Source organism: Cyprinodon tularosa, unplaced genomic scaffold, assembly GCF_016077235.1.
Source record: "Cyprinodon tularosa strain WSP-4 unplaced genomic scaffold, ASM1607723v1 ctg110, whole genome shotgun sequence".
Taxonomy (NCBI): domain Eukaryota; kingdom Metazoa; phylum Chordata; class Actinopteri; order Cyprinodontiformes; family Cyprinodontidae; genus Cyprinodon; species Cyprinodon tularosa.
The window spans coordinates 557,600-581,838 of NW_024037894.1; the positions used below are offsets into that span (position 1 = coordinate 557,600).

The 24,239-nt window shown below is 35.6% G+C and overlaps 2 protein-coding genes across 2 annotated transcripts in view; one reads left to right on the top strand and one right to left on the bottom strand.

Moving 5' to 3' along the window:
* On the bottom strand, positions 1 to 19,524 carry mpzl2b (myelin protein zero-like 2b). The gene is made up of 5 exons (XM_038296744.1): positions 19,332 to 19,524; positions 5,236 to 5,405; positions 2,291 to 2,501; positions 1,278 to 1,443; positions 1 to 442 (listed from the first exon to the last, which is right to left on the bottom strand). Exons 1-5 carry the CDS (start codon positions 19,378 to 19,380, stop codon positions 244 to 246), a joined length of 795 nt encoding a protein of 264 aa, XP_038152672.1. The 5' UTR covers positions 19,381 to 19,524; the 3' UTR covers positions 1 to 243.
* The window catches only part of pafah1b2 (platelet-activating factor acetylhydrolase 1b, catalytic subunit 2), a 16,083-nt gene continuing 10,848 nt past the window's right edge, over positions 19,005 to 24,239 (top strand). The window contains exon 1 of the mRNA XM_038296774.1: positions 19,005 to 19,161. The gene's annotated coding sequence lies outside the window, so the exon portion shown is untranslated. The remainder of the gene's footprint in view (positions 19,162 to 24,239) is intronic.

Consider the following 24,239-nt stretch of genomic DNA (forward strand, 5'->3'; position numbering starts at 1 on the left):
AAAAAAATGAAATAAAAAAGGGGAAACTGGTCAAAATGTTTTGGGTTGAGGCCGGATGGCGCTGGCTGCAAAAGGACAAACTGATGAAGATGTTTAAAAATAAATGATTAGTAAATGTGTTACATAGACAGCATCTCTGGTTTCCCAGTGATTAACCGCTGCCTTTAGCTACCAACAGTGAGCTGAAACAGAGTTTGAAATATTTGCATGGCACGATTTCCTTTAAGTGCATCATTCCTTTTACTAAAACAGGTTTTTCTTTTTGTCTTTATCATCACCACCATCATCATCATCATCATCGTCGTCGTCATCATCGTCACCATCTCCGGGATCATCCTCCTCCTCATCGCCCCCACTGCTCGGCTCAGACTCCTCATCGTCTGAACTACCAACTTCCTTTTCCTTTTTCAGAACCGTCAGGTGAACTGCCTCTGCAGGTGAACTGTGGTAACCATGGTAACCACGGTCAAACAGAATCAGCCGCAGACACACAGAAAAACAAAAGTGAAAAAAAGTGAGACGGGGACAATCTGGGACGTCAGCTTACACAGGTACAGGGGTCAGTAAATGAGTATGACGGCGTTACCTTAGTTAACATATCTGTTGCCAAGGTAACAGAAAGGACAGATGCCAAAAAAAAAAGGTTACCTTTTTGTCAATGCAAGCCCAAAGAACCAGAGCGCTCCCTGACAAAGAGGAGTTAAACCAGCTCATTGTTCTCCAGGGTGTGGATTTCAAAAACTCTTCACCTGAACTCAAAGATGGGATAGTTTTGCGTAGCAACAGCTGTTAGTGCAGCGGTGTCATGCAGTGTGAAGCAGAAACCTTAATTCAATGCACTTCTTGTTGCCACAAACAACCCAAAGGTAGAAAAGTCAAGAAAATGAGCAGCTTGATAAAAAGCTAATTTATGCATCAGAATCGCTCAGGTAAATTGAAATCCAGACCCACAATGACTACAACAGGGGTCCATATTTACATCCCTTCAGCATTCTAAACTCTTAAAAACCATAAAAGTTTTTCATCAAATTACAGTTTTTGAAAAGTAGAGTTGATAAAAATGTCCAGATTTTTCATTTAAAACAAAATATAATACTTAATACTATACTTCCATTACTACAGCGGCCTTGGTAGTATCTGAGAACTGGCTCTAGGGGAGCAAACATGACAGAAAAAATTGTCCTCTTCCAAGAAAATGGACCCAAGCAGCCAGACAGACTCCACAGCAGTCCCGACAGCAAAAGGATGACAAAAACTCTTGTTCTCTGGAGCCTCACCAAATAGTCGGCTCATTCTTGCTGCACTCCTCTTGATATTCAAAGTCATCTTCCCTTTGTTTCTTCCGGCAAACCTTCACAACAGCAAAGATGCCGAGGAGAACCAGGACAAGGCCGCAGCAACCCCCGACAATGGACAAAAAGAAGGTGGCGTCAGAGAGTGTCACTGGAAGGAGGAGCACAAAGAGTGATTTGAATAGGTTGAAGGGGGGGGGGGCAAACAGTGGTCCTGGGTGTCTACTTTAATAGACCAACACTACATTTTCGAGGAACAGGATAATTGGTTTAAAATATATTTACAAAATTCAAAATGAGCACATTTTAAAAAAAAAAAATTTAATTTATATGTTTAAACTTTGTAAATATATATTGAATAATATACAAGTTTTGTTAAATGTTATTTTTTCCCCCCCAAAATTACTCCTTTTTTTTCTCGAATTTTACTTTTCAAATTTTTCTTTTTCATATTTAGTTTTATAAATTGCAATCTTCTGTTGCATGTCACAGATCATCCTCTTCACTTCTGGGGGCAGCAAAGAAGCATTTCTGTTGGTCTGCTGGACGTTAGCAACAACATCATTATAGGTCAACGTGACCGTTTGAGTTGGGCTGGAACTATAAAGTGTGTGATCTTTAAAACGCAAATAATGCAATCAATAAAATTCAATCTTAGAAAACCAATAAAAAACTAAAATTGGAAAATATAATCTATTGAAAAAGTCAAAAACAAATCATGGAAAACAGCAAAGTTAACCATTTTTAACCCTTTTTTAAAATAGTGTATTATTGGATTTTATTCAGAAAACATGTTCTTTGCTTGCAACAATTATGGATCACAGTTCACTCCATAGTGTTGGTCTATCAAATAAAAAAAACCCAAAGCACATTGAATACTAAAAGATTTTAAATGTGAAAATATATTGCTAAAATAAGGGATATGAATACTTTTACACGACCTGTTTACAGTTTCAATGTAAACTAACAATCCATTGACGTCTCATAGCATGTCTCACCTTTGTTGACGACTCTGAGGACAGTTTGTCCACTACTGCCGTGGAAGTCTGGAGGGTTGGTCACATGGCAGGTGTAGGTTCCATTAAAGTTGGGCTGCACATCGTCTAAGGTGATGGAAGCATCTTTTCTCCCTATATCTCCTGACCACACTGCGTGGCCTTTAAAGAGCCCCTCTTTTTGAGGATACGGAATCTCGTGGTAGTAAAGCACCTGAAAAACACACAGCCAATGGTAAATAAAGCACAGAAATTGAACCGAAAAAAAGGGGATAGCAAAATTCTTATACTGCTAAAACTAATAAAAAATAATACTTTCTTCAAATGATAAATCATTCATTTAGACTTAGACTTCGACTCAACTTTGTATTTCCCTTGTAATTACTTCCTCAGGGAAATTCTAGTTCCAGTAGATTACCGGTATATAGAGTACAAAGAGTAAAAATATTGTATATAGTATAAAAAAGAAGAAAAAAGGTTGTAATATCCAGGAATATGTTTCCCTTATACACATATATATATATATATATATATATATATATATATATTAGGGGTGGGTATTGGCAAAGACGTCATGACACGATGCGATTCTATCACGATGCATCACTATGCATTGCGATATTTTCACTGAACATTGTAAGAAAAAGATACAGCCCTTACCAGTGGCTGACTGGCTGGGTATGATCTGGATAGTGTCTTCAATTGATACATAACTGAAAGCAACTGAATTCATACATAGCTGTATTTATTGAAACGACTTTTGGAGGTGTTGCCATGAAAACAAATACTGGACTGAAATATTACTATTACTGGCGTGGACACACTGACAAAAAGATCTTCGGATTCATCAAACTTAAAATAACAAAATAAGGATAGTCAGTGCCTTTTACATGGCCTCAGTGGTCCTTTAAACCAATGAAATGAAAACATTCAAATGTTTGACATTTCCCCTTTTGCAAATTACGTGCATCATATCAATTTCGTTTTTACCTTCTTTGTTTATAAAGCCAAAATGCATCCAAGCATCTGACTTGAAATGTGATGGAACCGCGGGGTGAATTTTCAGTGTCCTCCATGTTTTATTTCATATGACTGGTCGCAGTATCCCACGGCCGGAAATGCTTGTGACACAAGCAGCGGGCGTCAACACATCCGCAGCGACATCTGCTGGACTGGAAGTTGTATTCCACTTGATTTGGCTGATGTGCACCAAACATTAATGTATTTTATTTGTTAATTTGATGCAGTAGATCACAAAAATTAGAATCGCGATGCATCGTCATGACGATTATTTTGCAAACCCTTAAAAAAAAAAAAAAAAAAAAATATATATATATATATATATATATATATATATATATATATATATATATATATATATATATATATATATATATATATGCACAGTAGAGAGCTAGGGAAGACTACATAGTAGTTGACTTAGGTTGTTGCACTTGTACTGCAGATTTGTACTAACCATATAAATGAGTAAAAATGACACAGGCTACACAGTAGTTGACGTGTTATTGCACAGTGAGAGACAAGAATATTCCCCATGAATGAAAATAGGTGATGTTTTGCACAAGATGTCCAAGAAGGTGGGGTGCTGACCCTTGTCCCGCTTCATATCACCTCCTCCTTCCCATTAGTTAGGAGTTATACATCTTTATGGCTCGGGGAACAAAGGAGTTCAGCTGTGATAGGTAAGGTGGGGGGAACAGGTGGAGGCTGGGGGTAGAGATGCTGTTTCTGGGGCGAGGTGAATTGTGCAGGAAAGGGGAGATGGCTGCAGCAGCGGTGTAGGGGTCACAGGTTTGTCAAAGCTGTTGAAGAATTAGATTTTTATGTAATAAGAGATTGACATTATAAGCATCTATTTTGAATTTGAACCATGTTCCATCAGGGTGTCACCCGACAATATGCTTCTTGTTCAATATGCTTCTGAGACACCGGCCACAACCAAATAGCTTCCGCCAAAACAATCCGGCCCCCTTGATAATCGACCAATCACTTTCACTTTATTCACTCGCGTAAAGTCGGGAACCACTCGGGAGAATTTGGAATTGCAACCATTGGAACAGCCGTTTCCCTACTTTAAGGTTTTATAGGCTCAAGCAAACAGTTAAAGTGTTTGTGAAAATTGGGCAATGATGAGCAAAATGAAACGTGTTATTCAGTTTTACTCAAACATTTTTCCACCATCTTTGGTTGTAATCTGGTTGAAAGTCATGTGTTCAACCAACATTATAGCTTAACCAGCCAATATAAATTGGCAGTGCTTTTACCCAAAATATATTACTACGAGGGCAAACCAATACAAATTAGTCACATTAGCCAAAATACTTGCTAAGTATAATCGCAACTATCAAAAGTCTAAGTTGGGTGTCGAACCATCAACATCAGGATTAGAAGTCAATGTCTTACAGCTGACGCCACCAGCAATGGTAACTGCACCATGGAGAGCAATACTATTTAGCACTGATATTACTGTTTAATCTGACCTAAATAGTTTAACCAAGTAGATTGGTTGTTATCGGGGAAACACCTCCTCCACTACTCAACACACGCCTCAAAGCCTCAGCTCATCTCAAACGTGCATCAAGCTAGGCTAAGCCAGCTGATGATGTTGACCTGTTTCTCTTCCAAAACTTTTTTAACCTCCTTTCAGGTGACAATGCGCCATCATTTGGTCTTTCAACAGGAGAAGCAAAGCCTTTTCACTTTCTTACAGTATAAGGTAATAAGGTGCTATAACATGTGCAGAAGTGATGAATAACATGAAACAGTGGTACCTTTAATTCTTTCCTGTGTAAATCTAATGTCTCTAATTTGAATCAAAGTAAAATCTTCATATTAAAAATTTAGAGAGCGGATATGAAGGCTGATCTCTATCTGTGACAGTAAAATTGACTCTTTACACAAAAAACAAGCACTTTTGTAATACTTACACGATCATCTGATCTTGAATTAATTCCCCGGAAGGACCATGACACAATGACTTTCTCAGGCAAAATTGGCTGAGTGGAGGTGAAGGAGCACCACAGCCTCACATTGGTCCCATTGACAGCCTCCAGCTCCTTTTTCGTTTTAATTTCTATTCCCAAAACTTCTTGCACTCCTGAAATGAAAGAAAAAAAAAACAAATATTGGTAGATTAAAATAGTATAAAACTAACAGGAGCCTCATTAAGGGGCCGAGAAAATAAATAAAAAAAAGTTTTTTTCTGATGGCCAGCTGTCACATTTCACATCCGATGTTGTCACATATTGACTAATACCAATGCAAGCCATATCGGCCAAAAATATAATCCTGTTGATGAATCAAGTCATCTCCCTTTGATATGCATCCTAACTTTAGGACTGTAAGAAAAGAAAAATTTGATTATCAAATATCGCAGTATTTCATTAGACAACCATTTTATGGATTCAAAATATGGCTGAATAGATCTTATATTTAAAAAATATTTGTAGAGAAACATTTATGGCATCGTCTTAATTTAATATACCTCTTAAACCTCCAGCCACCATGTGGCAGGCCATCCTTAAGTGTCTAATATTCAGCTCTGCACCAGCCACAGCAGTGCATTAAGTTTTTTAAGAGCTATATATATATATATATATATATATATATATATATATATATATATATATATATATATATATTTTTTTTTTTTTTTTTTACAATAAAATGCAAAATATTGTAGGGCTGAAACAATTAATAGGAATAATCATGATTCATTTATTACTGAAATAATCGTCAACTAATTCAGTGATAGATTAATACTTTAGATTAAAACATGCGTTTAGACAACAGAGACCCACTTAAAGCAATACTAATGCCAAGATTGTAAAAATATATACAAACATTTTGCATTTAAGATAAAAAATATATTTTTGTCTCTCAATCTGTTCTATCTAGAACTCCTCAAGTGTAAAAGTTTTACTTTCCCCTTGGTTAACTTTATCAAAAGTGTTCTTTAAGGAACCTTTGGAACCTATACATTTATTAATCCATAAATCAAAAAATAATCAACAGATTTATCGATTTGCGAAATAATCGTTAGTTGCAGACCTAAAATATTGTCTTTTATAATGTATCGAGATAAATCAGGATAAATCATATCGTGGAAGGTGTATTGTGTTACATATCGTATCCCGAAATCCTTGCAAATTTACAAACCATACTATAATCCATTGATTTCTAACAGGGGGCACTCATACCCCTAGTGGTGCACAAGTGCATTGCAAGGGGTTTATTAAATATTTAGTTTCTCCAGTAATAAAATAAAAAAAAAAGAGCTGGAATCTGTTCTACTTTGTGAGGACTCAACAAAAAAATAAAACAGGCTTTTTTCAACCAGAAAGTCAGTTTTGACTGATGTTTGAGTTTAGCTTAATCTTTGATACACATAAAACCAAACAGAATAACAGACTGAATGTAGAGAACAGGCTTAGATCACCTGTTTTCCCACATCTGATCAAAGCCGCTCAGTTGTCATGAATGATAAAAAAAGTAAGATATAACAAATTGAGTCAGTCGGACTATAATTTTTGTTCAGTATTTTGTTCCCGATTCTATTATATGTGATTACAGGGGAGTTACAGCTTTATAAAGAAAGATTTATAGTATTATTTTATTTTGTATTTATTTTGATACATTACTAACTTCCGGGCAACAGATTTAAGTTGTTTTTTTTTATATGAGTTGGAAAGAATAACATGTCAAAGATTAAATAAAATACTTGAGGGCTGAAACAATCAGTCATGATTAATCGATTATTGAAATAATCGTCAACTAATTTAGTAATTATTTAATCATTAACCAGAAACTGCAAAACATGCCTCTAGCTGACAGACCGACCCACTTACAGCAGTAATTATAAGATTGTAATAATATATACAGACATATAAACCTTTTGCATTTCAGATTAAAAAAAATCTTTTTTGACAGACAATCTGCTCTATCCAGAACTCCTCAAGTGGAACATTTTTAGTTTAAGGAACTTTTGGCTATCTGATTATTAATCAGTTAAACGAAAACATAATCACTAGATTAATCGATTTACTCATGGTACAAAATCCTATGGGTAGACATGGGAACCACTGCCCATAATCTTATAGACAGATCACAAACCTGTATCCCAAACTAGTATAATATAATATGAAATAATAATTTGATTTTAAAAATATCAGGATTTTCCAAAAGAGATGTAAGATGAGCAAATACTGAGATGCAATGAAATTAAATTATTATGAATGCCAGTAGTTATTTTTTTTAAAGCCATTTGTTATTTAAATTAAAATGAAAATAACTCAAATTGGGGAAAAAAAGTTAAAACAGTTAAATGTGGTTTATTTACCATTAGATCTCTTTCTTCAAAAAGTCTGCTAGTTAATGACTTGATTTATGTTGTCATACAGAAACTTGGCTGAAGCAGCAAGAGGATTACGTGAGCATAAATGAGGCAACTCCTTCGTTATTTAAATGTTCACATAACCAGAAATTCAGGGTGAGGAGGAGGAGTAGCAACAATCTTTCTGTCTGACTTACTCATTATTCCGAAGGCAGTTAATAATATCAACTCTTTTAAACATTTAACCCTTACTTTCCCTCCTCCAAACTGCAAAGCCAGAAAACCTCTTTTTTTTGTAACTTTGTATTGTCCACCAGGTCCTTACTCTGAAATTTTAAATGAGTTTTCAGAGTTCCTATCTGATTATTTGTATATTGACAGGGTCATCATAGTGGAGGATGACATCTATGACATCTATGCTGACATTGAATGTAATAGCTTAAGTGCAGCATTTAATGCTATCTTAGACACTATTGGCTTTGTTCAAAATGTGAATAGTCCCACACATTTTCATCTTCATACATATGGCATTGAATGCGAAGAAATAACAGTATTTCCTCATAACCTTGTCCTCTCTGACCACCTTTTAATAACCTTCAGGATTTAACTTTATTTCAGGTTTAACTTCAGCAGATCATCAGTTACAAATTTCAAAGAATCTGTTTTACTTTCTCTCTCCTTTGTGTCACTGCACAGTGCTGCAGATAGCAAAAGTTTAGCTTGTTCCCCTTCACAGGTTTAGGATTTTGTTGAAGGGTTTGGTTGCTAGTTTTCTGCGTACTGCCTTTGACAATGCAGCCCCTTTGAAAAAGAAAACTTTAAAAATCAAAAGCATGTTTAATGTAGAGCTGAGCACTCTAAATGAAAAATGCTGGGACACTGAGAGAAAATGGCGCTCTACATGCCTACGGGAATCCTACGTAGTCTGGAAAAATAGTTTACTGCTGTATAAGAGGACCCTTTATAAAGCAAGAGTATATTTATCCTCATTAATAGAGTAGAATAAGAATAATCCTAGGCATCTTATTAATACAGTTGCAAAACTCTCCCGGAGTCACAGCTCTGTTGAACCATCCATCCCACCTGATGTTAGCAGCAATGATTTTATGTGGCCTTAAAATCTGAACTGGATTTATACTGCTTTGATCCAGTTCAACTTTCAGAGTTAGCAAAAGTATTGTCTTCATATAGGCCTTCAACTTATATGTTAGATCCAGTTCCAAGCAGGTTATTTAACCCTTTGATCTCCTCCTCCATTTTAGATGTGATTAATCTCTCCCTTTTCCAGGGATATGTATCAAAGGCTTTTAAGGTTGCTGTAACCAAACCTTTACTTAAGAAACCATCTCTTGACCCAGATGACTTGGTCAATTATAGACCTATATCCAATCTTCCTTTCTTTTCTAAAATTCTAAAAAAAGTAGTTGCCAAACAAAAGTTTGACCACTTACACCATAATTAACTTTTTGAAGAGTTTCAGTCTGGCTTTAAAGCTCATCATAGCACTTAAACAGCTCTGGTGAAAGTCACTAATGATATTCTCATGGCCTCAGATAATGGACTTGTATCTGTGCTCGTCCTGTTGGATCTCAGTGCTGCATTTGACACAGTTGATCATAATATTATTTTAGAAATACTTGAATATTTTGTTGGAATTAGAGGAACAGCACTGGAGTGGCTTAAATCATTTCTATCTGACCAATTTCAGTTTGTTCACGTTTATGATACTGTAAATCTTGCTCATGCTCCGGAGTTACCTGTGGAGTACCACAGGGATCAGTGCTAGGACCAATTCTCTTTACTACACATATATATATATATATATATATATATATATATGCTGCCAATCGGTAGTATTATTAGACAGCATGGGATTATTTCCACGGTTATGCTGATGATACCCAGCTATATCTGTCTATAAATCCAGATGAAGCTAACCCATTACATAGATTACAGGCATGTCTCCAAGACATAATAACCTGGATGACTCTTGACTTTCTGCTCCTGAATGCAGACAAAATAGAAGTTGTATTCTTTGACCAGAGTCTTTGAAAAATAAGCTGATTAGTCAGCCACTTCATTTGGATGGGATTAAACTGATCTCAGATAATAAAGTAAAAATTATTGTTTAATTATTATTTTTGATTAGGTCATTGATAACCAATCATTTAAATCCCATATATTGGGAATATTGCACAATTTAGATGGTGAGAGACTAGTCCATGCATTTGTTATTTCAAGGCTGGACTATTGTAATTCTTTACTATCAGGAAGTCCACAAACTGTAGTTAAAAGCCTTCAGCTGATCCAAAATGCTGCAGCCAGAGTTCTGATGAAAATTAAAAAGAGAGATCATATCTCTCCTATTCTAGCTTCTCTTCATTGGCTTCCCGTTAAATCCAGAATAGAATTTAAAATCCTCCTTCTCACATATAAAGCCTTAAATGGCCAAGCTCCATCTGATATCAGAGATCCTATTGTTCCTTATATTCCTAACAGAGCACTTCGCTCTCATCATCTGCAGGTTTACTAGTGGTTCCTAGAATTTCTAAAAGTAGAATTGGAGGCCAATCTTTTAGCTATCAGGCTTCTCTCCTATGGAACCAACTACCAGTTTTAGTCCATGAGACAAACACCCTGTCTACTTTTTAGTGTAGGCTTAAAACGTTTCTTTTTGATAAAGCTTATAGTTAGAGAGATTCAGGTTGGTCTGAACTATCTCTACAGTTATGTTGCTATAGGCTTAGACTGCTGAGGGCATAGGGACCCCTTTTTCATCATTCTGCTTCATTCTATCTGCCTCATTTGTTAGTTCAATCTCTAACATTATGCTCTCTCACTTTTTCTGATAATAGTAGCTTCATCTGGTCTATTCCTGTTTGACTGTAAATCAATCCTGGAGAGAAATATCAGCTGTGCTTTGCTCAACACCTTTGTTTATAGATGTTGGAGCATAGTCCTGTGTCTGACTGTGACTAACTGGATGTCCTCTCTTTCATCATCTGACATGTGAGGTGGGTTGGAGCTCTTCTATGTGGCTGTGTTTCCTGGACGGGACCAATTACGTAACTGGTTGACAGTTGCCTTTTATATCTCTGCTTCTGTATCCTTGAACCCCAGTCGGCCTCAGCAGATGACCGCTCACACCATCTGCTGGATGTTTCTTCCTGTTAAAAAGGAGTTTTTCCTCTCCACTGTCGCTAAAAGAATGCTTAGTGGGAGGGATTGCCTTCCAGTCAATAAGTGGATGCCATCAACTGGTTTTCTTTAGAAAACTTTTAACCAGTCTGATTGGATGATCTCGTTTAATTGTAAAGAGCCTTGAGATTATGTGTTGTGAATTGCCACTATATAGATAAATTGATTTGAATTGAAGTGAATTGTAAAAAAAAAAAAAAAAAAAAAGAACCTTTGTGACATTTGGTAAAAAGCTTAGATTTATAGGTATTTCTTTATGAAAAGAAACACATATCAAGATATATATTGTATATCACCATAGAGTTTACAACCCAGAGATATTATTTCTGGTCCAGCTGTAGTCCAAAGCAGCTAAAAAACAAAACAATGAAAATAAATAGCAATTTGCTCTTTTTCGTCAACGTCTTTAAGGAGTCAACTTATGTCAGCCTTGGGTGGAACATAGATTTGAAAACATCTGCATATAAGTGAAAGAAAACACAGAGCTTTCTGAGAATGGCTTTAAGGGAGATTAAGTAAGGGGTAGAAATATGGACCAACTGAACCCTGAGAAACTTGAGTAAAAAATATCCAATAGAGGACATAAAACCTCTCAGATTAACACAACAATCTTAGAAAACAGTTTTTGTACAGTTACTCTGAAAACCTTTTTTTGATGAGGTTTTTCAAAGTTTCGTTTCTGCAATGCATTATTTTGCTAATTACAACAACAATGGATGACTTTAATGCAGTTTGTAAAATGAATAAAAATGTAATTCTTCAATCACTGCATTTCATTCTATCTTCATCATCTTCATTCATAATTAAGGAATGAAGTAGCTTAAAGCAAAGCTTCTACAGACTTCTTGTCCAGACCTCTCAGGTCTAATGGATCAAATCTAATCTGCAGAACCAGAACCAAACATGGAGAAACAGCTTTTAGTTATTTTGCTCCACTAATCTGAAACAAACTCCCAAAATACTTGAAAATGCTTTATATCCAGAATAAAAACGTCTTTCTTTAGAGCGGAATTTGACTGAACTATTTGGACATTATTAGTTCATGTTTTTCCCTATTTTGCGTGTTTTCCTACTATCTACAGCATCTGAATGTTCTCAAATGTCCTTAATTAACAAACTTTCTTTACCTTTTCACCCTCGATGCATATTAGTGACTGTTTGCCTGTTTTGTTTAAATATCGATTACTAATTTAAAAAGAAACATGGAAAGTGTGATTATGTCACATGGTCCGTAGCAATGTAATACTTAAACTAAATCTGGGATCTGTAGAAAAACTGATGGTTAAGAAAAACAATCTCTATCAGGGTACTTTTCCAATTTAAAGGTGCAGCCCCACAGCCGCTTACCAAGCAGTGACATAGGTCTGAGAGTGAAACTAAAATAAATGGTCCCCGCTACAGTGAGAAATCAATGAATAACCTCAACCAATCACAAAAGACAGTCCGTTATACAAGATTGGTTCCATGACACGTCAATCACGTCAATCATCATCTGCTTGCCCCACCCCGTGCGCGTACCCTGACACCTGAACGAATCGACCCCAAATGCTCGTGCAGGACGCCATGGTGGGAAGCTAGCTACTGTTATGCTACGTTCATACCTATGGTGACCAGATTTGGGTTTCTGAAAAGGAGGACACCTTTTTTGGGGGCACTGACTGGACCGGACCGGGAACCCTGGCGGCGAGGGATGGAGGTACCAACCCGAGCATACCGGTGCTCGGGTTGGTACCACTTGAAAACATCTTCAGTGCCTTCAGTTCATCCAAATTACCATCCTGCCTTCAAATATTATTTATGTCGGAGCCGCTCAGACCCCCGTACACCAGTGGTGCGTTGTCACTACGAAACCCATTCAACAGTAGCCTCTCCTACTGCACCTTTAACTTAAAAAAATGGCAAGAACCTAAATAGGTCTTTTATATTGTTGTACTTCATCAAAATCGAACCAAGTAATTAAAATTGTTCAGTTTTCCATTGAATGTCTCTGATTGGCTGTGATCAAGTCCACGCTGACATTTTTCTTTCCACATAGTATTTATTATTATCCAGTATTTTCAGTTTATACACGCATAAATCCAGGGTGATAAATATTAGATAATGGTTAGGGACCTGCTTGATGCAGGATTAATTTCCTGTAGGATTCAAAAAGACAACTTCTGCTTTACATTTTGTTTTATCTGATGCATTTCGTGAGGAAATTCTGATCATGTTAAACATTTCTGAACTCTACCTGTCTGTCATTGCTATGCAGCAATTTTGGGCAAATGTTTGATCACAAATCACAATATGTGATCACAAATCACATTACATCAAATACTAAATTAATAGTCAAACAAATTGTTGTGAAACATCCAAGTTTCTATTTCTCAGTTTTACTTTTAATTTCAAACCATTGGTTGGTTTTACTTTGAAATAATATTGTGTAGTTCCAGCTCCTGCGCTGTGGGTACAGGACCAGGTTTATGATACAAAAACAGAAAGTTTTCCTCAAAGTTGAACAACTAGACTAAATAAATGAATTAAAACTTGTGAAGCAAAGCAGCACAGAAGAAATTCCATGAATCAACAGAAGCTGAAATGCAAATAAAAATCAAAAACATTCAGCAAGGTCATCAAAATCTTGATAAAAAAATACTCTCCCTGTGGAAAATTGACACTGCTGACCAACAAAAACTTAATTCGCAAACACTCTAAACTTAATACTACCAAGTAATGCGGAATAGTGGAGCTTTTTCAATGCCAGACAGACATTTGGGTCTTTCTCCAGCTGGGTTAGAGATTAGTTTTCTTAGATAAGAAACTTCATAGAAGGTCACCTGTGAACTGTTGGCAGCAGAAACTAAAACACGTGTCTAGGGAGACTAAGAAAAAAAGGTTTAAAAAAAAGTCCCTATCATGTGATTTACCAAAGAACAAAATACTCCAAGGCGTCCATCATTTAGGAGGGGTTCATGTTAAGAAGCCAAACATAAACACAGCATATTTTTATTCCCTTTAAAATAGTGCAAGACTTTCTACTCTGCTGCTTTATATCCCATTTATTGAAATTGGATGTCATTAGACCAAAAATGCTTCTAAAACATTATTCAAATGGAAGACAGACTAACAGAACACCTACAGAGGAAAGGCACTTGAAATCAGACGGACGGACTAAAAACTAAAAAAACTGATTAATCCCTACAATTGATTTTTTTTAGTAAAGAAAAATACAGATAATTGAGCCATTTAGTTCCACACTCCACAATAGGTGGCATTAAAGGAGAATTCCGGTTTTTAACACTTTTAGCCCATTTTCTGTAGTGTCCAGGATGAAATCGAATGATCGACACCAAAATTTTGACAATTGGTCCTGTCTCTGCTTTTTGGCTCATGCAGAATCTCCCCCTGGCTGCTTCAGAATGGCTTCCATTGTGCATGTCCGATAATGTCCTTAAAACAACCTTAAACGTTCTTTTTTTAAAATATGCTACTCACCGGGTCGTCAGCGCTGTTCAATGACGTTCCAAAAAAAGTTTCGTGAAGAAAAAACGTTCCTGTAGTGTTTTATTTAGCATTTTGTAAATCCCATTGAGTTCTGTTGGAATAGTCAATATCCCTCCGCCACCGGAAACGGAAATGGGGCCTGTTTACACTTAGTTGTAGTCTTTTCGCAAGGCCCAAGTGTTTCTGCTTCACTCTGTGTACTCCGACGTCGAGGTGCTAACGTCTCTGTTAAACACTTTAAAAAACTCTGAAAATGGAATACGAAAGGTGGATTCTTGAGGAGGACATATTCATATACATTCCCAAAGTATAGAGACATTGTCGCCAACTAGTGGTCTGGAGTGTGCAACGCTTCAGATTCGAACGGGAAGCGGAAGTTTATAAGCGGTTGTGATGTATCGGAAAAAATAGTTCTGGGATTTACAAAATGCTAAATAAAACAAGACAGGAACGGTTTTTCTTCACGAAACTTTTTTTGGAACGTCATTGAACAGCGCTGACGACCCGGTGAGTAGCATATTTAAAAAAAAGAACGTTTAAGGTTGTTTTAAGGACATTATCGGACATGCACAATGGAAGCCATTCTGAAGCAGCCAGGGGGGGATTCTGCATGAGCCAAAAAGCAGAGACAGGACCAATTGTCAAAAATTTTGGTGTCGATCATTCGATTTCATCCTGGACACTACAGAAAATGGGCTAAAAGTGTTAAAAACCGGAATTCTCCTTTAATGCACCATAAGTTGTTTGCCATGTAGCAGAAACAAACTAAGAAAAAACACGAAGAAGGAGAAAATAGCAGCAGCCCAAAGACACACAGAGACTGGAGGAGCAGAATAAAAGAGAATGAGACTGTAGATCGAAAATGCTGTTATTTTATTTGAGACAACACTATGAGTTAGAAATTATTTTCATGATTACGTTTTTCAATCTAGAGCGGGATTAGCTGCAGATTTGCATATGCACATTTAATTTGCCAGTTGGATCCACAATGGAAAGGTTTACTCAGGTAGCTTAGTCCTTTTCTGTGCTTCAACACACCTGATCCAGGTGAATGCAGTTCAGCAAAGCCTGTTCATCTACTATCAGGGACGTGTGTGAAAGCTGAGAAACATGTAGAACATGCAGAGCAGCATGGTGTGAGGAACAGGCTTGAAAAACAAACCGTTGAAGAGCCCAGCACCTGTCTTAGTTTTCTTTTTACTCATACAGACTTAAAGTAGATGTTTTTTTTGCAAGACTCTCCAACAACATTTTTTGTTACCCTCACTTCTTTTCAGATGCTTTGAAGATACACAATCTATTATACATGGATGGATACGCTATTCAGCATGTAGCTGCACGCATAAGATGGAAGCTTTGTGCCATAATAAAAGGCCAGGAGAGGAGTGTGCAGCTACTGTCAGGATGTTTGACCCAATCACGTGGAAAGTTGAAGGAATCTGCTAATAGCTGCCTCATATATCTCCATATTGGACTAAAGTTCTTATAACTATGAAACCCACAGCTGAGGTCAACATCTGAGAAGATTGCTAAATCTTTAAGCAATGTTCTTGTTTGCAGCAGCCTGGATTAAGACAAGGGCATTGCTGGCAGTGTACTCACCAGCTTCAGAACCAGACATTTTAAAAAGACTTTCTTGGAGTGGTTGCCACCACTGCTTTCCGTAGAATGTATTTAGCCCTGAAACCCCCACCTAATGCCAGGCGTCGAGCTGAGGAGGTGATGATTAGGGCCTGCGTACCACTAATGCCAATCAGGCATGTTAGAGTCAAACATGAGGCCGGATGTCTAATACAGGGATGGAGGGCTCATCGGAGGGATGCTGAGTCACTGAGCACTGTCAGCCAGCTGGCTGAAAGAAGACTGCTCAACTTTTCCCTTGGTTGAAACAGGGAAAATTTGGAAATATTTCAGGTGTTTGTATAATTCTACTTTCATCTCTGTAAAATAAATAAATAAATAAAATAAACAAATAAGGATATGAGATCTAAACAAAGGAAGCTTTGGAAAAAGGGTTCAAAATTAACTGGTTCAAGTTCATTTGGTAAATGAAGCCACAATCCTCCACAACAGAACCTCATATTTCCCCCTTTAAATGTGTAATCATAATATATAGAAAGAAATCCAAAATACTGGATGTGCAGTGAAGCCTTAACTTAGCAAAATTACACAGAACTTCAGGAACATTCAGGTACTGCTAAAAAAGATCTGGATCAAAAATGATTTCTTCCATTCCTCATTCAGTAGCAGATATTTATGGGAGCAATATTGCTGCAATATTATTTGCAAATGTGTGCAGAGAGTTGTGTGTCTGTATCTAGATTTGTGTGTGCAGTGGGATTCGAAAATGTGAGAGGAGAATTGTCTGCAAATGTGTAAAATAACGTGTGTAATTGATTTGCAAATGTGTAAAAAATTCACAAATCTATATTCAGATCTACAAATGTGTGTTAAGATTTGTAATGTGCACCAAGATCTATAAATGTGTAGATCAGTCTGTAAACAGAGTCAAGCAGTTATTCAGTTGGCTCTCTTCACACACCTGATTTTTGTTACATTTCTGCCATGTGAGATCTGCAAATGTATATAGAGGATTCTGCAAATGTATATAGAGGATTCGAATGTGTAAAATCTTGATTTGCTGCCCTGCAAATACCTGCTCACAGGCTTATGGCAACCGTTTCTCATAAAATCAGCTTTTCTTACCATCTTACTTCTTAGATAGCAAGATACTACTACTAAGATAGAAGTCAAAGTTTTGACCTGGAAAAAACTAAATACTGACTATCCTGAATGTTACTTTAAGATCTCTGAAATTATATTATGACAACTGAAAATAACAATTCAGATATCAGTCAATCTTATTTTGCAGAGTCAAAATGCCTTTTGAGATATCTCAAATCGCATTGCCTGATTCATCATTTAAAGTTTCACACATCTGGAATTATAATCAAGATATCTCAATATTATTTTGGACAGGTCCCTGCAGTATTTAGCGCGGCTGCAATGGTGCTGGCTTTTTTTGAAAAATTTGTTTCAAAGTGCCACAATATAGAAAGAACTCCGCAGTATGGGATGTGCAGAGAACAAGAACTTTGTGAACTCCAAGGCCTCTTTTAGAAATATGTAGTGGATTGCTGTGGGGAAGTTTGTTCGAAGCTGGATTATTAAAGCTCCGCTGAGTGTATATAAATATATAAATGTGTATACAAAATGACAATAAAGTTGTCTAAATCTAGTTCTAAATTGTACATTATCTCAGCTTGTTTTCACAACTTTTGTGAGACACTATTTTATAAAGTAGGTATTCATTCATAAAAAAAACTGATTTGAATTCTATAATTTAAAGTTTTCCGGCCAACAGCAATGATGAACTGCATGGCAGAATTCTATACCCAGTTATTGTAGTATCTAAGCAAGAACTGTCAGTCTGGTTATTCTAAATTGTAAATGTTGGCTGTTTTATGAAGTGTAACTTAAAACTGACTAAAACTGAACTAAAACCTTTTTGAGTTTTAGTCGACTACAACTGGACTAAAACTATCACATACAGTAATGACTTAAACTAATAATAGTTCTCGACCTGAAGATGAAAACTAAATCTAAGATGGCTGTCAAAAACAGCGCTGTTGCCAGGTTACAAAACTGATTAAGGATGAGAGGGGAGAACTACTCTAAGTAACCTTAGAGGACTGTTTTAGGTTCTTTTATTGATTGATTGACTTAATTGATCTCACAGTGGAGAAATTATCTCTAAAGGAATGTGTGGAATTTTAAATATGACTTCAATGATTTATCTGATGACCTCATTTAGGTCTGTCAGATTAACCTTAAAGTTAGAGGCTGCGACGATCTTTCTATAATGTTACTGTTGACTTTAAAACCATAAAGCAATATCGACATTACGCGGCATGTGTGTGCTCAATCTTTATTATTTACTTAGAAAATCAGAGGCGTAGCCAGAAAATTTTTATAAAGGTGGCTGGAAAATGAACGGGCAAAGCATCTATATTTTCTAAATAAAGACAAACTATACTTTCCTACAGCTTTTGCTGACAAATACATGCATATATTTTAACATCCATAATTTCTAGATAAAAGGTAAAGTGGATAAAATTCTTTCAGGTTTGAGTTCGGGGCCGAACATCTTTTCCATTGTCATTACTTAGCTACTTTTATCAATAATCATCCTGCATAAAATTTATATTTACAAGTACTAATATCTACATTAATTGATTATTTAATATGCTTTTATTAAAATAGTAATCTATGATTTCACTAAAGACTCCTAGATGAATGCAGAGACACATAATTTTCTCTTTACCCTATAAAACACAAAATCTAGTTCTGAAAAGAGCAGGAATTCTGTACTTACCATCTTTAATGTTAGTATATTGATGTGCATAATTAACCAGAGTGTTTTTGTTATCAAGTAATGATAAATATATGAAAAAAATTATAAGTAATATATGAAAAATTAAAATGTTTTGAATATTCCACTTTATTAGGGGGGGAAATGGTATTGGTGGCCACAGGGGTAACCAATAATTGGCTAAGGGTAACCCCTGGCCTCCCATCTAGCTCCGCCCCTGTAAAATAGAAACCTGTGTGAAAATGTCTTCACACAGATTTTATGAGAATTATAAAACCAGGGAATATTATATAAATAAATAGATGAGAATAGATAAATAGGGGTTAAAACTGCAAAGCAAGTGTCTAAATATCATAGTTTCAACTTAGACCACTAAGTGTTCTATTCTGGCGAAATACCTGGAGCTCAAGAACAGACTGAAGATAAAGGAGGAGCTGATCTGCTCAGCTGGGGAAGCAGTCAAAGGTCGGTGAAAATCTCTGCAATCAACACCCCTTTAAACCTGGCATATCATTCTACGAACGGATGTTCGGACATTAAAACATAAACAAACCTAATAAAAGAAGCATAAAAACTGCTTTGACACAAAAAAGGGAAAAACCTGAAGCCAGGTCCACGAAGTTTGTCAAACTCACCAGAAAACACGAATCCTCCCAGAAAGACAAGGAGCCAAAAACGATCCATGTGTTAAAGCATTTATATTTGGATCCTGCGGTTAAAATCCTTTAGGAATGAATAAAAACAACCTGTCCGAGAAATTCAGTTTCAGAAGGAAAAAGTAAAACCCTGCGCTCTGTGGACACACCTGAGGGGGCGGAGCTTGACCCCCTGTTGCGTAAAATGTTGACTCACCGGATAACCGCCACTCTGCATTCCAGAGTTGAAAATATGTAAAAGATTAACAGAGGTTTTATCTATATACACAGCAGAAATGGTAGCGATTCTTATTAGTTTACAGTGGGTGGAGGAGGATAGACCGGACAAGGTGCTGATTTGCACAGATTCTAAACAGGGGCGTCAGCTGACCCAATACTGTACAGGGGCACAATAGGGTACCAAAGAAAATGCGCACGCAAAAAAAATAAATAAATGAATAAAATTTAAATAAAAAAAAGTCGGTGGAAATCCGTGTGGGCACTGATTGATAAACTGAGCACACAGTTTTCCAATATGTGAGATTTAGAAACTGCTCTCGGTTTACTTACCCGTGCCCGCGGATTGAGAAACTGTTGATAAGATTATATAGGGTTCAAAAATCTGTAATTGTTAAAAATTTATGAAGAAAAAAGCATAAGGGAAGAGATAATTTATACTAGAATAAGAACTGGACATACCTACTTGAATGAGTTTTTGTTTGTACTAGAGAAGAGAAATAATGATATATGCGAGGGTTGTGAAAGAAAAGAAAATGTGGATCATGTTTTGATGGATTGCATTAAATATGCAACTGATAAACTGAAAAATAATTATCGAAAAAGGGAGAAATGGAGTATTAAAGGAATTTTAGGGACAGATGGAGATAGGGAGGTAAATTCAGTTATCAATAAAGCATTGTTTTTATTTTTGCATAACACAAAAATAAAAAATAGAATATTGTAAGTGGAACTACAGAGCTACACACTCATGTACAGGAGGTGGCGTTATGCACCTATAAACTGTTTGCAATCAGCCAATCTAACAAAGATTAGGACAATGGTTTAATGAGAAACTAAAATGGAATAATGGCTAAATTAGACATTATCCAACATCAGGCATTGAGATTATGTAGTGGAGCATTTCAAACCACATCAACAGCAGCAATGCAAGTAGAAATGGGAGAAATGCTGCTGGATTTAAGGAGAGCAAAACTAGAAAAAATAAATTATTGGTTAAATCTACAAGGTAATAACTCTGATTATCCAACTCGGGAAATTTTAAATCCATGTTGGGAACAAGAAAAGCAAGAAATTAGAAGTTTTGGATGAAAAATTGAAAACAAAATAAAAGAATTTGAAATGACCAATTTAGAAATCACTCAGACAACACCAATATCAGTTATACCACCATGAATTCTACCAGAAGCAATAGTAGATATGTCACTAATGGAAAAGAAACATTAATAAATCAATACTATTGTAATACCAAAATTCTATATAAAAATAGGAAAACAAATTTCAGATGGATTATCAGTATATGCAGGGGAAATGTTGGCAATATTATTAGCTTTACAATGGGGAAGATATAAAACCATTAAAAATAGTAATTTGTTCAGATTCAAGCTCTGCATTAATACGTTTAAAATATAATAAGTCAGATAGTAGGATGGACATTCTATTAGAAATATTTAATGCATTATTCAGAATAAAAAAAAATGGGTTTGATAGTATTATTTGTGTGGGTCCAGCAAATATTGGAGTAGAAGGAAATGGAAGGGGTAAAATGGAAAAGAGGGCGATTCAAAATCCTATTAGTTTGGAGGGAAAGAGTATTATTAAAGAAAAATCGATAAAAAAGGGCAAAAGAGGTGGGATGAAGGAAACACAGGAAGGTGGTTTTATAAAATCCAGAAGATAATAGGAAAAAGAAGAAATGAAAAGGAGGAGAGAGTGATAACAAGGTTATGATTTGGCCATACAGGACTCAATTATACACTTTTCAAAATTCAAAAGCATACTACTGGCAAATGTGTTACTGTGGAAAATATGAAAGAATAGAACATGTTATACTGGAATGTTATAAATAAAAAAGCGAGGGAAGATATATGAGGAGAGAGTTTGAATGTATTATGGAAAAGATTAATTTATTAGATATTTTGAGGAAGAATTTGGGGAGTAAACATATACAAATAGTTATTCGATATTTAAAGAAAACTAAATTATTTCATAGAATTTGATTATAGAGAGGGTGAATTTGTGCATGATATAGACAGGTGGAATACAAAGGTTATGTATAAATATGTATATTTGTTGTGTATGCGTATATATATATATATATATATATATATATATATATATATATATATATATATATATATATATATATATATATATATATATATATATATAAATATATATATATATATATATATATAAATATATAAATATATATAAATATATATATATATATATATATATATATATATATATATATATATATATATATATATATATATATATATATATTGTTACGGCCCAAGGCCTTTTCCTATATAAATATATATATATTTTTTTTTTCTTTACCCTTAGAATTTATATATATGTTTATTAGTAGATAGTCCATCACAAACTACACTCCATGCCAGCCAACAAAAACAAGAAGAAGAACCACCACTCTTTCCATGAGACGTTGACTTTGTGCATAACAGTAAACAGTTAAATAAATAGATAAATAAATAAATAAATAAATAAATAAATAAATAAATAAATAAATAAATAAATAAATAAATAAATAAATAAATACTTGATTAGGAAGTTGCAGACTGCTGCCATCTCCTGGTCATTTTGAAATAATACCAGCAGTCAGCGATAACACTGATTGGCCTAACACTACACCAGAGTTTCATTAATTAATAAGGTTTCTTTGGGATAAATGTAGTATTATAAAACTGTTTAATGTCAGTTTTTTTTTCTGATTTACCATCTCCTTGCCTGTAGGATTAAGTCTTTTAACACTCCATTAACAGTCCATTTTCTTTATGGGATGTCCAAATATTAGGACATTGCTCATTAATAACCATCTGCTGTGTTAAACATCTCCAGAATGACACATGTAATACAATTAATAAAGCTTTCACAGATTCAAATATGCTGGTAAATTTTTAGTTCTTACTTTTACTTTTGTTAATACTTCTACATTTTTGCTTTGCACTCTTGAATTTGTGGTATTTGTAAACTTTAAAAATCTGTTTTTTACTTAAAAAAATATGTACCTGCAATATGTACCTGCAATTTTGTAATATATATATTGTAATATTTCGGAATTCTTTATTTTTACTGTAAAATGTACTGTCATTCATACCTCCAGTTTTATTATTTGTTCTTGAGAATGTGAACTCTTACGGTTTTTTTCTGAATGCTTAAACCTTAACCGTAATTTTATAGCACAATTTCTAAAACTATTAATAATTAAAACCATAACACTCACAGAGTTTGAAAAACTAAAAAACAAACCAGCACTGCTTTACTCTCAGTTTGGAATTTTGCAAAACACACTTTTCAAAACTGTAGGTTTAATCCTCTGCACAGCAGCTTAATGCATCGCTGTAAACACAACTCATTGTTTTACACTCAATTTCCAAATGATCAACACACTCCTAGGAAAACTATTAGCATATTTGGCTTCTATTTAGACAGTTTCGACAACTGTCTGGCACTGTCACATGTTAAAACAGTTTTAGATAATTAGTTCATGTTGCAATCAGCCTAAGCACTCCACAGGTGAGCTGTCTGTGTGGAGTTCAATGGAGGGAGCAAGAAGAGTGAGAATTAGAGGAGGCAGTAGGTGAAGGAGACGGAAGAGGAGACCAGGTGCGTCACCATATATGGTAAGGTTAGTTTCCAGATCTGATTTTGTTTCCAGATCCCCCACTCTTCACTGCACTCAACCTCCCTCCGACCATAACACAGACTGGGGCCTAATCAATACAGCCAGTGAGTAGTTGGGGGCCACCGATCTGGAAGGGCCCTAAGCTTGGATCTCATCCCTGAATTAAGGATTCTGTGGAGTCTGGCAACAGTGTTGTTTTAGACCAGATAATCCACAGATCATACAGTGGATTCCCTCCCAGTTAGCGGGTTGTAGTCTCTATTCCCTTCTACTTGCCTTCCAGGATAATTAAACCAGCAAAATTCCGCTGCTTGTTCAGCCCCTCAGCAGGTGCAGCAATGAGCTAGATTTTTAGTAAATATCTGCTTTCCTGCCAATTATGTCCAGCATTCTGACATCGTGCCTCTAAATATCGCAGACTGGGTTTAACCCTTTAAAGTCAAGTGTATCATATTTGATACCTGAGTTTTTGAAACCTCTGCATATCAGTGTGATGTTTTTGTTCATGAAACCCTGACTTACATAATCAGACACATGTAGTAGTGTAGAGAAAACATATAAAAGATTATATAGAAATGTGTAATGTATCAAAACTCATACAAATAAATGATGCAAATTAACGTTTACAAAATGTATATTTTATTTCATTGGTCAGAAAGTTCAAAGTTTATTTATATAGCGGCAATTAACAACACATGTCATCTCAATGCACTTTACAGTTCAAAAGATCATATAGTCAAATTGATTTAAAGTTTTCTATCTATGAAAAACCAGTTGATTTCATCGACTCATTGACTCAAATGCAATCCCTCACACTAAGCATGCTTGTGGCGACAGTGGAGAGGAAAAACTCTCTTTTAACAGGAAGAAACCTCCAGCAGAACCAGGCTCAGTGTGAGCGGCCATCTGCTGAGGCCGACTGGGGTTCAAGGAGACAGAAGCAGAGATACAGAAAGCAACTGTAAAATGCGGCTCCGTGCCGGAAACACACAGCCAGGCAGACGAGCTCGGAGCCAGCT